At 41.2% G+C, this 15,530-nt stretch overlaps 2 protein-coding genes across 5 annotated transcripts in view; one reads left to right on the forward strand and one right to left on the reverse strand.

Moving 5' to 3' along the window:
- Positions 1–6,785: 6,785 nt before the first annotated feature.
- zmat5 (zinc finger, matrin-type 5) lies at positions 6,786–15,318 on the reverse strand. 4 transcript variants are annotated; one of them, XM_035776313.2, is made up of 6 exons: positions 15,170–15,318; positions 12,229–12,405; positions 10,223–10,285; positions 10,049–10,129; positions 9,624–9,732; positions 6,786–9,478 (listed from the first exon to the last, which is right to left on the reverse strand). In XM_035776313.2, exons 2-6 carry the CDS (start codon positions 12,353–12,355, stop codon positions 9,328–9,330), a joined length of 531 nt encoding a protein of 176 aa, XP_035632206.1. In that variant the 5' UTR covers positions 12,356–12,405; positions 15,170–15,318; the 3' UTR covers positions 6,786–9,327. The 4 variants fall into 4 exon arrangements, with proteins under 4 accessions (XP_035632206.1, XP_035632205.1, XP_035632208.1 ...); XM_035776312.2 differs by lacking the exon at positions 15,170–15,318 and adding an exon at positions 13,294–13,469; XM_035776315.2 differs by lacking the exon at positions 15,170–15,318 and adding an exon at positions 12,935–13,246.
- LOC118387696 (proline dehydrogenase 1, mitochondrial-like) overlaps positions 15,134–15,530 on the forward strand; it is a 33,964-nt gene continuing 33,567 nt past the window's right edge. The window contains exon 1 of the mRNA XM_052525787.1: positions 15,134–15,255. The gene's annotated coding sequence lies outside the window, so the exon portion shown is untranslated. The remainder of the gene's footprint in view (positions 15,256–15,530) is intronic.

A 15,530-nucleotide genomic window follows, 5' to 3' on the forward strand; every position in this document is an offset into this window, starting at 1 on the left:
CTTGCGGGCGCGCCCCACAGTTTGGAAACCATGTGTTATGTTGTGAGCCAATAGGTGATATATACATTCATATAAGATGGTCTCAAAATCTACTCAGGGAAGTTACTAGAATGTGACAGAAATGAGGAAATTATACCGAATTGTGTAGCTGCTTTCTAATGAAGTTTGAATATGAATCTTCCAGCTGCTTTCTGTGACAACACCATTAGTGTTGTGGCTGTATCAATAGGGTTTAAACCCAACAGGACAGATGGTGGCCCTCCCTTCAGACAGACGTAAGGAGCTCTGGTTCCCTGGGACTCAAATCCCAGCATGTGTAGACAGGACAACTTTTTATACCAAACAGTGGCAGACATCATTAAGAGATAGCGCTGGGTGATATGGACCACATCCGTATGGCAATAAACTGCCTGAATTGATGCAATAATGATAAATAGTACAACACGTTTATAACAATGTGCACCACCGTAAAACAAAAAAGTCCTTTAAACTACTACTACTGGTTTGATGGTTGTATGGGTCCCGTTAACAACCACCCATAGTAGCAAACATATTTAATTTCAAACTTCACATTTCTCTCGTATAGGCTACTTGTTGTAATAAACTACATCAGCAAAATGCCTGCGATAAGTAATCGGTATGGTCGGTGTCGATAGTTTTCAGTTTATCATCCCACTTCTGTTACAAAACATCCCAATGTTCAGTAAACCATACAGTGATGGAAAAGGAGACAGACTGGGTAGGAAACAGACTGGGTAGGAGACAGACTGGGTAGGAGACAGACTGGGTAGGAGACAGACTTGGTAGGAGACAGATTTGGTAGGATACAGACTGGGTAGGAGACAGACTTGGTGGGAGACAGACTGGGTAGGAGACAGACTGGGTAGGAGACAGACTTGGTAGGAGACAGACTTGGTAGGAGACAGACTGGGTGGGAGACAGACTGGGTAGGAGAGACTGGGTAGGAGAGACTGGGTAGGAGACAGACTGGGTGGGAGACAGACTGGGTGGGAGACAGACTGGAAATTGGAATGTCAATGTCCTTGGTCCATTTCACTTTCTTTTCAGCCTACCATATTAAATCACATGAGAAGTCATACGAGAGAGTAGAGTGAATTGAAAGTTCTGTTTTAGGTGACTATAATTATGAATCAATTATTCATATGGCAAAATACCAGGAAACCTGTATGAAATTCTCACCCACAGCCTCTAGGGTCTGAACTACAGAATGGAACTTCTTTCTGCCCTGTTTCCTAACATGATGCAAATGATAAAGACAGTGAATACTCAAGTGTGATTGATAAAGTGACATTATCTGAAGATAAATCAGCAGTAAAACATATGGCTATGCTGTTGTATGAAAATATATTTTTCAAAGAATGGATGGGTGGTATATTAACCTGACAGCCAACCTAGCATTAATATTATATCACCATGAATGTAAAATCAATAGTGTGAAATCAATACACCACAGTAAAGGCAAGGTTCCGTTGGAAACAGATGAAACATAGTTGACAATAATAAGTTACTGTCCCATTGCAAATAAAATCTGTGATCACGCAGCTCAATTTTCTATGAAACCAAGCAACTAAGCTAAAAATATTCAAATTCCTACACAGTATTCTTCACAGATACTTTGTTTATTGTTGTTTCACCAGTTACTGCCCAAAGGGTTCCCAAATCTCTGGTTGTTTACGTGTCAGAATCCTCCTTGACGATATTGTGTCTTGACAAGCTGATGACCCGAGAGGCTCCAACATGGAGGCTCTCACTGAATTCTGAGTTTAGTTCCAAACAAGGCATGCCTTCTCTTTACCCCTCTGACAGTGATGGGGCTATGACTCACACACAGGGAAAGCATTCCCTTTCTCCCTCGAGGTCCTCCATCTCACAACACGAGTCTGGCAGACTGTCTATAACATTCCCCTAAGGGGACTTTGGCAGACACTAGTTGCTGGCTTTAACTGGCCAAAGATCTCTCAAAGGACTCTAATGGCGCTAAGGGAGGGCTCCAGAAGTGATGAGACAGAAGGGGATGGATGTGACTGGCAGGACAATTCAGACTTTCGGACAGACTTTGGATCATATTGACGACTGTATGTTTGGTCTCCTGGGAGAAGAACAGAAATGAATTGTTTACTTGATCATTATGAACTTATTTTTTTGAATGCTGGTAAATAGCCAAAGTATACAATAAAGTGAAATGATGTAATGGATCTAAAGAAGGAAATGGTGCCCATACACCACAGTGCTGTTCATAATGGCTTTCTTTCAGCAGTGCAGATATGCAGAAACTAATTTAAATTGAATGATGGTAATCTATGCCTTTATTCCTTTTCCATCTTTTTTATTTTGCATATCTGGTTTCCTGACTCCTTATCACCCTTCCTAGACTGTAACACATACCATCTTAGTAAAGAGAAGAGTCGAAATAAATGATATTCTAGGGGACTACAAAATCTAATAATATCGACATCCCTTTGAACACATCTAGAGAACTTCCCAGACAGTGAAAAAAAGAAATCCCTGAGACACATTTTAAGTTTAGCATATTTTTGTGGATAGAGTAAGACTCAACACTTCTGTTTTAAAGATTCATACAACATGTTATTCTCCTGCGATTTGCCAAGCCGTTGAATGTATTTATACTTGTTCGAAGAGAAACAGAGGTCGGTGCCGTTTCAGATGGGGGAGGATGATTCGTTTTTTTTATGAGCACGGGCTTATTTATATTACAGCATATTGGAGGACTGCCATTCATATTCCACTCACCCAGCTCAATGTAACATCAATAGGTTTAGGCTACTATAAAACACAAAAAAATGTCCTGTACCGATCATGAGTTTGCTACAACCTAGCCTATTATTTAAAGTTTACAATGTAGGTGCACAGGTAAAGAGAATTGAGTAATCAAGGTGACAGTGACACATTCAATACCGCCTTGCGCACTCTTTTTTTCTTCTTTTTTTTCTCCCTTTTTCTCCCCAATTTCATGGTATCCAATTGTTGTAGTAGCTACTATCTTGTCTCATCGCTACAACTCCTGTACGGGCTCGGGAGAGACGAAGGTTGAAAGTCATGCGTCCTCCGATAGCGCACATCCAACCCGGAAGCCAACCGCCCCAAATTTCCTGGAGGAAACACTGTGTACCTGGCAACCTTGGTTAGCGCTCACTGCGCCCGGCCCGCCACAGGAGTCGCTGGTGCGCGATGAGACCACGACATCCCTACCGACCAAGCCCGGACGACGCTAGGCCAATTGCGCGTCGCCCCACGGACCTCCCAGTCGCGGCCGGTTACGACAGAGCCTGGGCGCGAACTCAGGGACTCTGATGGCCAGCTGGCGCTGCAGTACAGCACCCTTAACCACTGCACCACCCGGGAGGCGCCTTGCACCCTCTTGCCTGCATCTATCTGATCTAGGGTGTAACCATTAGTCCAACAGTTGCAAATTTGAGTTCCTATTGGACAAGCATGTTTATCTCTGTTTGCTTCCGTTTAAGAAACGTTTTCAACAGAATCGATGGAATGAATACACCCCTAATCACACACAAACAGCTCACTTTCATAGCTGCCACATAAAAACAGCATGATCACTTTGCTCATTGTATATATAATTCCTTCTTGCAACTATATATGTGCTCTCCTCTCTCCTTTTTCCTTCGCTTGTGGACTTCAGTGCACAACGTGTTAGCTGTCTGTGACCAGGCGGAAAAACCTTTCCAGGCCAAACCTTCATATTATGACCACTAACCGCTACACACAGCCTACATCATTGTCACTTCATAGTCAACTAGAACTATTAGAACTTAGTAAACCCTTCACAATCACGCAGTACAGTGTAGAGTCAGAAAACAGTTAAGCAGCTACACCAACGGCCCCTGTTACAATATATTAATAAAACCAAAAGCTTACATTGACTTGGAAGAGTTCCAGTGTTGGATAGCTATAGCTAGCTTGCTAACATAGCATGCCCCTTTGTTTGAGCCGGGTGTTTGAGTAGGCTAAACTAGCTAGCTGCATAAGCAGTTTAGCCATTACACCGGTGGGCCCCGGTGGCAATAAATGAATAAAACCAAAAGCTTACCTTGACTTAGAAGTTCCAGTATTGAATAGTCATAGCCAGCTAGCTAACAAATCATCCCTCTCTGTTTGAGGCGGGTGTTTGAGTAGGCTAAACTATTTAGCTGTATTTGCTAGCTAAGTAAATGTGAAAGTAAAAAAACACAACCAAATCTCTCTCTCTCTGTTGCGTTTCCTTAATTTTGGAAATGAATGTTCAAAACTGTTCCACTATTGTCTGTCTCTCTCTTTGAGTCAACTACTCACCACATGTTATGCACTGCAGTGCTAACTAGCTGTAACTAATGCTTTCAGTACTAGATTCATTCTCTAATCCTTTGATTGGGTGGAGAACATGTCAGTTCATGCTGCAAGAGCTCTGATAGGTTGGAGGACATACTCAGGAAGCTGTCATAACTACTGTGTAAGGCTATGGGGGTGAGAACCATGAGCCTCCTAGGTTTTGTATTGAAGTCAATGTACCCAGAGGAGGACAGAAGCTTGTTGTCCTCCGGCTAAACATGGTGCTTCCCTACAGAGTGCTGCTGAGGCAGAACATTGTGTTTTAATCAATTATTTGGTTAAGTGAATCTGTATTTAGTATAGTTTTATCTAAAAAAAAATGTTGTTTCACTATTTCGATTTTTATGAAATTCATTGAGGAGGATGGTCCTCCCGTTCCTCCTCTAAGGAGCATCCACTGAAGAGTAAGATGAAATGGTTGGACGGTTTTAAAACAGGATCTACGTTTGGAATAGTGCCTGCAGGTACTAAATTACTGAGAGGAAAGAGAACAACTGGGGGTAAGCCATGGACTTGTTCCCCAAAAGGAGATGCAGAAGGTTGATCGTCTCTTAATTAAATGCTTAGACTTTTGGTGCTCGTCTTGGGAAGGGGAGAATGTGCCCAATCTCAATAATGATACATTCATCTATCTCGGACTACCTACCAATGATGGGTCCAACCAAGCAGCCGCCTACACCATGAATATGATAAATTATCCCACTTTGTCTTTACCAACTATTATTGCGGCATAATACATTAATCAACCTTTATTTTCCATTCATTTTCAATCAACCTTTCAATTCCAAACAAGGCAGTGAAATGTTTATTAGATACTTATCAGCCAAATATTAATTTCCAATTGTTTTATGTTGTCGTTTTCTTGAACTGCATAATGATCGACATTCTTACCATGATAATTCCATGTGTTGACCCTAATTCCAAGCTATCTACTAGTGGGATATATAAGATGAAAAGATGACATTAATGATTAATGACCAATCTGTGAAATGAGGTTTGACCTGGCTGGCATGTGCTGCTCCTCAAACAACTGAATCAACATCAACATCTGTTCCTGGTGCATTTGCTTTCAGCAGACAAACTGAAGACTTGCTGCTAGGGAACCATTTCTCTTACAACTGTGTGTGTTACAAATCAAAAGTAAAAAAAAACGGTAGTGTTGATTTGGTATTTACTCTGCATTTAACCTTAATCGCATACAGTTCAGATTCGATGCTTGAATGACTGGATTGTGAAAAACAAACCGACTCACAGTCACAGCGAATGGACCTCTACTACTGCCTGGTGCCTAGAGCACAAGTCAATAACGAAACATCTGTAGGGACTTCTGAAGAATAACAAAAACACAAGCTGCTTTTAGTAACACCTATGTCAAACGCAATCACTCTCGCCAGAACGTTCAACGTCAACCTGTTGTAAAATAGCCTACTGCGATATTTCCAAGACACAGGCAACTTGTTTAATCATGGATTCAAGGAAGACCGCCTCTATGTGCAACAGAGCTCCAGTGGGACTCGGCTTTGTAAGTCTCTCTTGCTGAGTTGAGAGAGAGCTTGTTGATGTGTCACATTTCAGCAGGGAATTGACTCAGTATTCAGTACTGCAACTTCTCATTTGTGGAGGTTAAGGTCTTAAAGAGCAGTTATTGTGGCACTGGAGAGCAGTGCAGCTAAAGGGCACAGAGTGTACTGACAATTAAGCAATCAATGCAAGCTGCATATTAATGACATTGAAGTTACTACTGATAGCTAAACACTGTTGCACTTGGAATTGTGTTTGGGTACAATGACTGTACATGTTGGTGAATAGTTTGAGTACATGCAAAACTACAAGTGTGGATGCAAGTCATCCACAGTAAAATGTAATAACTTTTTGGAAATTACCAACTTGATTATGTGAAGTTATTGTATGCCTGGGAATCTCAGGGCCAGTGACACATGTCAAAGCTCTCGGTGGCAGTTACGCAGACACAAAGGCTTTGAGACAAGTCATTAACTGTAGTCCTGCTCCAATATTGGCCTTGCAAGTTTTTATCACAGAGCCCAGAGATGCGAGACAGCCAGCACGGTCATAATAATCATCAGAATATTATTCACACTGCCGGCCAACCAACCAGGGAAGGATCCAGCTGTCCTGTCATCTCCCTCGGGGAGCCTATCTGAAACAAATTGAAAATGTTCTTTTAGGGTGTAGCAGTTTCGGTTTCAATCTGTGTCACTGTCACAGGAAAGGCAGACGCTGCCAGGAAAGGGTCCCTGTCACAGGGTGATGGGACATCCTACCAAGATCTGGGCTGGACCGTAGCTGCCTGGCACATATGGACAGGCCTCCATTAACACACTGAAGTAATGTCCTGAATACCACTTGTTCTGTTATCCCCTAGTTGATCTTGCAAGTGAAACAGGGGAAATAACAATATGTCCAGTTAAAACACTATTTTATTACCAGAAGATAGAAAATGTAAAACCATTTTGTTACAAAAGTGGCCAGCCATCCTTGGCGAGGTAATCACTCGTGGACAGACTACGTAACCATAAATGGTATCGTAGATCTGTCATGATATGGGAAGGTTTGATAACGAGCAGCATTAGTTCCCATGCTTTGGAAAAATCACAATTTTCTCTTCTTTCGAAAAACATAAGGGGAGGGAACATTTGGTCAATAGACTTGCCTGCAACTCAGAGAGAGGGTGGAGCTCTTTGTTCCGGTTCCGATACTCATTCTCTTAATACGGACCAAGAACTTAATCGGAGGTAAAACAGTATGCCATCCATTATAAATAAATCCCAACATGGACAAACCACTTTCCATTCACATGGAATGTGGAGGGAAGCAAATGACAAAATACAAGTATTTTTTTAAATAAACTCAGCATAAAAAGAAACATCCCTTCTTCAGAACCCCGTCTTTCAAAGAGAATTTGTAAAAATCCAAATAACTTCACAGATCTTCATTGTAAAGGGTTTAAACACCGTAACCCATGCTTGTTCAACGAAACATAAACAATTCATGAACATGCACTGGTGGAACAGTCTTTAAGACACAGTTATGAAAACTTAGGACACTAAAGAGGCCTTTCTACTGACTCTGAAAAACACCAAAAGAAAGATGTCCAGGGTCTCTGCTCATCTGCGTGAACGTGCCTTAGGCATGCTGCGAGGCATGAGGACTGCAGATGTGGCCAGGGCAATAAATTGCAATGCCCGTACTGTGAGACGCCTAAGACAGAGCTACAGAGAGACAGGACGTACAGCTGATTGTCCCCGTAGCCCAGACCACGTGTAACACCTGCACAGGATCGGTACATCTGAACATCATACCTGCAGGACAGGTGTAGGATTGCAACAACTGCTCGAGTTATACCAGGAACGCACAATCCCTCCACCAGTGCTCAGACTGTCCGCAATTGGCTGAGAGGATGGACTGAGGGCTTGTTGTAAGGCAGGTCCTTACCAGACATCACCAGCAACAACGTCGCCTATGGGCACAAACCCACCGTCGCTGGACCAAACAGGACTGACAAAAAGGGCTCTTCACTGACGAGTCGCGGTTTTGTCTCACCAGGGGTGATTATCGGATTCGCGTTTATCGTCAAAGGAAAGAGCATTACACCGAGGCATGTACACTGGAGCGGGATCGATTTGGAGGTGGAGGGTCCGTCATGGTCTCGGGCGGTGTGTCACAGCATCACCGGACTGAGCTTGTTGTCATTGCAGGCAATCTCAACTTACAGGGAAGACATCCCCCTCCCTCATGTGGTACCCTTTCTGCAGGCTCATCCTGACATGACCCTCCAGCATGACAATGCCACCAGCCATACTGCTCGTTCTGTGTGTGATTTCCTGCAAGACAGGAATGGCAAGCAAAGAGCCCAGATCTCAATGCCATTGAGCATGTCTGGGACCTGTTGAATCGGAGGGTGAGGGCTAGGGCCATTCCCCCCAGAAATGTCCGGGAACTTGCATGTGCCTTGGTGGAAGAGTGGGGTAACATCCCACAGCAAGAACTGGCAAATCTGGTGCAGTCAATGAGGAGATGCACTGTAGTACTTAATGCAGCTGGTGGCCACACCAGATACTGACTGCTACTTTTGATTTTGACCCACCTTTGCTCAGGGACATTTTTCCATTTCTGTTAGTCACATGTCTGTGGAACTTGTTCTGTTTATGTCGCAGTTGTTGAATCTTGTTATGTTCATACAAATATTTACACATTAAGTTTGCTGAAAATAAAAGCAGTTGACAGTGAGAGGACGTTTCTTTTTTTTTGCTGAGTCTATATCACGGTAGCCACTCCTGTTCTGCTGCTTTCCTGAGGCCATCATTTAAAAAGCATTAGAACCTCACATTCTGTACATTTCCAACTCAGAATACATTTTCTTGAATACGAGGACCTACTCAACAAAATCTCTGCATGCACGCAACTGAATTTTAATGTAGTCGGTGATGGAGAAAATCAATTAAAATGTGTTACAAATTCACTCACTTCTATCAAGTAAAAGTTTGAGCCCTAAAAGCAATTAATGATCCGTTCTTGCATCACCACATCAAACTGAGAAAAAAATGGTGACCCAGCTTTAAAGCTCCCATGCAGTCTTAATAATTTCTAAATCACTGTATGTCTAATAAATGACTGTGTGTGTTTATTTCACGAAAATATTTATTTCCCTGAGGCTCCTTTTGCCATTGAAATGCTCAGTCTGATTGTGTGGGCGTGTTGATACAAATGTAAATATATTAACATACACAACCCTGATTGGCGGATAGGATCGTCTTGACTCTGAGCCTACCCTGCTTACCCCTTCAAAGTAGGATGCGTATACAAATAAAAGATGACTGGTCATAGGTCAGAATAATCAGATCAGTTACCAAAAAAAATCCACCCCACCTGAACAGGTTGAAATTCCAGTTCAGGTTGTTATTTTGACCTCAGTGTAGAACTGCCATTAACTTCACTGCCCCTTCAACCCCATTCAGTTCTGACTTTGACTTTCCATCCTCCAAGGGGAGGGGGCAGAAGGGAGGGAGGAAGGTCAGGAATGGTGAGGAAATGTGGCGGTATATCATTCTCTGGTTGATTATCTTCATCCTCCTCATCTTCCTCTTTCAGAACACTGTAGAGAGTAAATAGAGTCAAATAGTTTAAGAAAAGGGGAAAAGTATATTTTCACACTAACTGTATCAAATCTGACTCCATGCAAGCGTAAATAACACTGTATGCAAGTACTGACAGCCTTTGACCATTGCTTCATACTGTACCTTCCACTGCTTAGGGCGGCTCTCTTTTTCTCTCTCCTGGTGAGCCACTCCTCTATGCTCCGCTCAGGGGACGCTCTGTGCTCCGGGTCCTCTCTGCTCCGTCTTTCATCTAGACATTAGACTACACCTCTTAATATGGATTTCATTAGCACAATCACCTTTGGAGCTTTGAATTTTGAGTGAAATTAGAGAAGATGATTACTATTAGAGATTTCATTGAACCACCTAAATTAACAGAGTGGCATTGTGTGTTCATAATTGAAATACCAGAGTACTTGCCACCATAATGACAGAAAATTGCACTTCTTAAAAATGTTATCATCGTGCAAGGTGCGACAACAACAACAGCGTTGCCCATAAATTAACACTCTCAATATGAGGACCATGTCCATGGCAGACAGTGCCATCTTGTGGAAACAACTCACCTTCAATCTGCATTCTTAGGTTCTCCATGTCCCTCTCTGACATGTGAGAGAACCTACAGTTGTTGCCAAACACACACTGGCCTGATGCAAAGGACAAAAAAATAAACCATTACACACCGATAGTTGTAAGGGTCTTTCATTAAAATGTTCATTATATATCTTTGTTGTCTTTACCCGTCTGAAGAAATTTCCTGCAGGGTTTCTTAGTTTGTTCATCATACAGGATGGCTGCTGCATCTGTGATGAAAGAAGAGGTGTCATATTGTCCTCAGCCTGTTATGACAAGTACCTGTCAGATGTCGCCAGAAGATACCAAACCAAACGGAAAACGTACAGTAGCCATAACAGCCACTTTGGAATGGCAGTGTCAGCCAATTATCTCCTTTGTTGTTCAACGTGATGTGCCATTCAATAATGGCTGCCGTGGCTACTGCTAGCTAGCGTAAAGACGATAAGGGCAGTTTTCCAGGAAAACTGGCTGTAAGTATTTCAATCTTCTCGATGGAGCAGTGTGGATAAAGGTAAACATTTGGAGTACAGTGGCATATCCCCATCCCTGCATTGAGGTATGTTTTCTGACCACAGTGCAGATCAGTGTAAACAAGCGTAAGGGTAGGATTGGTATCTTCTGGGAACTGTCATAACAACAATGGACTGCAATTTCATTTAGAAAAGGATTCGAACTGAAATGTATTTGATCACATCATTCTGAATTGAACCCCAACCATCTCTTTATGCTGTTATTTTTGTTTAATCATGTCTCCTAATTGGTTACTGTGTCAAACATTGAAGCCCTGGTCTGATAAACTGAAGTCAAAACATGTCGGCCCTGCTATTTTTTAAATATGTCTACTGAAATGCCAAGTAAATAAAGCCTTTTTAAATCAAGAAGTGCCTGCATTCATTCTTTAAGAGTGCAAGATAATAATTGTTTCTACATTTAACGTTTACGAAGTGGTGGCCACCATTCTCTTTATTTTTTTCTGACAGTCTATAGAGTGCCCCTTTTCAAAGAGCACCTTATACCAAGACTCCGTTATCATTTTTTTTTTTAAAGCTAAATCAATTTTTAGAGTTACAAATTAATGATATGTACCCACTGGTTCTTAAAGAAAATACAGCTTATAAATGCCTCATGAGCTTAGTTTAACTGTATTCAGAATACTAAATATATGCTTGTTTTACGCCAATGTTTGTAAACAAAGGAAATGTAAACAAACACTGTATGGTCTAAAAAACATGGTTAAAACAATCATTCTGATATTATCGATGGTCAGGCCCTGTCCTTGCATCCACAGCTCTGTCTTGGCATTTGGGAGTGATTACATTTCTCCAGCCCCATTCCTCAGCTTTCTACGGAAACAGTGGCTTTGTTATTGTTTTAACTCCTGTTTGGCCCTTTAAGAACACCATGCGGTTTTTTTCTGACCCCCCAAACCATGTTGGACAAACGGTGCATTCAAGACAACTGGGAACTCTGAAAAAAATCTGACTGGGAAAACACTTTTTTTTTTTAACGGTCATCCAACTCAGAAACTCAGGCATCAAAAATATATATAATAATGATATTTAACCAGGTAGGCCAGTTGACAACAAGTTCTCATTTACAACTGCGACCTGGCCAAGATAAAGCAAAGCAGTGCGACAAAAACAGAGTTATGCATAAACAAAAATACAGTCAATAACACAATAGAAAAATCTATGTTCAGTGTGTGCAAATGTAGAAGAGTAGGGAGGTAGGTAATAAATAGGCCATAGAGGCGAAATAATTACAATTTAGCATACTGGAGTGATAGATGTGCAGATAATGATGTGCAAATAGAGATAATGGGGTGCAAAAGAGCAAGGGGGTAAGTAACAATATGTGGATGAGCTAGTTGGGTGTGCCATTTACAGATTGGTTGTGTACAGGTACAGTGAAGGGTAAGCTGCTCAGACAGTTGATGGTTAAAGTTAGATTGGGAGATATAAGACTCATGCTTCAGAGATTTTTGCAATTCGTTCCAGTTATTGGCAGCAGAGGACTGGAAGGAAAGGAGACCATCATCCTAGATTTCTGACTGCCCTGACCTGAAAATCACTAACGTAAAGATTTCTCCTAGTCTGAGCTGTTAGTTTTTTTTGTTGTTCTCAGTTGTCTTAAACACACCATGAAACTCTTGGGAAATTAAATGACTTACCCCTGAAATTGTCAAACCAGGCCTTTTTAGATCTGTGGTGTTGAACACCATATAGGTGTTTTTTCCTGTTGTGCATGTTGTCCTGAAAGGACCGGTCACAGTAGTCACAGTAATACCGCTTCCCCATGGTTGAGATGCTGGCCTTCACTTCAGTCAGCTGTAGGTACCCTCACATCTCTGAAACAAAACACACAATGATTTGCAACAATGACCACCACAATATAGGCCTAATCCTTGAGGTGCTTACCAAAAATTCCACTTCAACTTACTGAGCCGGTGGGTAGGACAGTTGGTCCTTTAAACAGAGGGAATTTGAGCCAAAATATCTAAAGCTACTTATTATTAAACAACTTTCCAAACGTGGGTCTGTTTTAGACCCAAGTCCTCTGCTAACCTCATGTCAAAATACAAGTTATTCCTTTTGTCAACATATGGCGCACCTTCTGGACTTTTATTTTGATATGAGGTAAGTGGAGAAGAAGTGGCTATATAGCAGAACCACGTTTGGAAAGTCTTTAATAAATGTTATTTCTTTAGACATTGACTCAAATTCCCCCGTGTTAATGACCAAACGTCATGACCACCGGCACAGTACGTTGGTGTAAGTAACGCTATATTTAACTTCTGGGGCGTATTCATTATGCCGAACCTGTTGCAAAACGTTTCCGAAAGCAAACGGAATGAAACGGGGAGGCACTAACCTTACTTTTTTTCAATACAAACGCTCGTGTTGCTCCGTTTGCTTCTTAAACGATAAACGGCCTCCGAAATGAAAACGCCCCCTGCTTCCTAAACTACGGACTGTTTTTGTGCAACTCAATGCCAATACAAAAAGGTACCAACGATATAGTGTAAACACAACAGCGTTGCTAATAGCAGCTACTACTGGGTATGCAGGCTTTTGCTCCAACCTTACTCTACACAACTGATTATAAAGGCTACTAATCCCGCAACCCCCTGCTCATCAGGGATTTGATTAGTTGAAGCAGGGCTGAGGGGAGTGGAAGGAACGGAAGCTATAACGCAACCTTTGTCTTTCAGTGTAAAGAAATAAGCAATACGAACCCTTTTATGTGAGAATTTAAAGACAATCCAAGGGACACTCAGTAAAGGTTTTCAGCCAACGTTACATTGTAGGAAATTATTTAGCTGTAAAAAGTTAAGTTGTTATGATTTCGACAAAAGATTATTCGGAGCGAATTAATTTGTCAGCATTTTATCAGCAACACTTAAAATAAGTACATCCGGGTCATGGAATGGCGGACTATTTCAAAATAAAAGTCCCCTGCGTAATAGTCGAAAAGTGTCATTAACCTGTAGTTATTCATGATGTATGTTTAAACATTAATAAGGATTCATATTTGTTCATATATAAGTGACATTTGCATTGCATTTGTGTTTTAGAACATGTTCCAAGGTAAAATAAATGCCCCCAATGCAAATGCATGACATATTCGTTTATAGAGAAAAAAAATATTATTTGTGCTGACATAAAAGTGAGGTGGGGAGTACTCAGTAGGCAAGGTCTACAGAATCTAGATGGTGTCATTTCATGGGGCTCTGAATAATATGGAGTGTTGCTGGACTTTTACTGTGGTCAAACAGCTGAAAATGTGTTGACTGGACACTATATGGCACAAATACAGCACTGTACAGGAAAAAAAATATTATTTGTGCTGGTGTAAAAGTGGGGTGGGGAGTACTCAGTAGTGTCTGTAGAATATTTATAGGGTGTCATTTCATGGGGCTTTGAATAATATGGAGTGTTCCTGGCAGTGGCATAGCCAGAAATCTGTTGATTGCAGTGCCAGCAAAAATGTAGGTGGGCCAAAATTTGGAGACTCATTAAATAATCATAAAGTCATAGCCTACCATATACCCAACTGTAATCGATTGCACACAACAAACCATCTAACATGTGATTTTGCATTACAGATCAAATAGTCTTGGTGGCCTATGGAAATCCATGACTCTTGCATTTAACATGTGACTGACATAGAGCTACACATAATAAACCATAAGCTTATAATTAATAGACTATGAGACTCGAACATAATGCCTTGGTATAACAATAATACTCCTAAAGTAAGAGTTCACCAACTGTCCGAATACAGCCCAGCTGGTGATTTTATTTGGCCTCCCAAGTTTTGTAGTTGTACATAAAATCATGTAAAAACATCAGCCAGTCAACTCCAAGTAATTTACGTTTTGGAAATCTGTTCCAAAGTATTCCCACCCATAATAGATACAGTATATGTGATCGTATACAAATGTAAGCAAGGCTTGAAATTATTATGTTTTAGTCAAATATGATATCTGTTTGGGCTTCTTGTGGTCAATTTTCAGTCTACAAATGATTTGTAATTATGTTCCAGCCCCCTGACCATCCGCTCGGCTGAATGTAGTTGATTATCCCTGCTACATAGACTAGAACAGTGGTCACAAACCACTTTTTAGTCGAGATCCCTTCATGAGTCAAAATTTGTTAGCACGTAGCCGGCCATGGGCTGATTTAATGAATGTGTAAAGGCTCATCAACACCTATTTCATGCAGTGTATTTGGAATGCATTCAGATCACTTCCCTTTTCCACATTTTATTACGTTACAGTCTTACTCGAACATTGATTTTTTAAAAGTTAAAACTCATCAATCTACACACAATACCCAGCAATGACAAAGTGAAAAAAGATCCTTGATGAAAACCTGCTCCAGAGCGTTCAGGAACTTAGACTGGGGCGAAGGTTCACCTTCCAACACGACAACGAACCTAAGCACACAGCCAAGACAATGCAGGAGTGGCTTCGGGACAAGTCTCTGAATGTCCTTGAGTGGCCCAGCCAGAGCCCGAATTGCTGGGTAGCATTTCCTGCAGAAACCTCATATCCCCTAAACCAGAGAAACATGACAATGGAAATTTACACACACCTTTTTTGGACTTACCTAGGTTGACTCAGTTTGGGGAATCAACTGTCTTCCAACTTGATCTCTTCAGCGACCATTGGAGAGAGGCCTCGTTGCTTTATCAGGTATGCAACAGGGTCTCAATACAGTGATTTAGTTGTTTATTGGTCAATTTTGTTGTTACTATTACTGTTTGTGTATGTATGCTTATGTGTTGTTAATTGAATAGAACTACATGAGTTAGGTAGGGTCAATTTGAATTGAAGACAGTCAATTCAATGAGTGATTTGATTTACAAAATGGAGAGATAATCATTGACATATAGCTTTTCCTTATCAGCTTATTTAGAAGTAAATGAAAATACAGTTGAAGTCAGAAGTACATACACTTAGGTTGGAGT

The sequence above is a fragment of the Oncorhynchus keta genome, chromosome 9, assembly GCF_023373465.1.
Source record: "Oncorhynchus keta strain PuntledgeMale-10-30-2019 chromosome 9, Oket_V2, whole genome shotgun sequence".
NCBI lineage: Eukaryota > Metazoa > Chordata > Actinopteri > Salmoniformes > Salmonidae > Oncorhynchus > Oncorhynchus keta.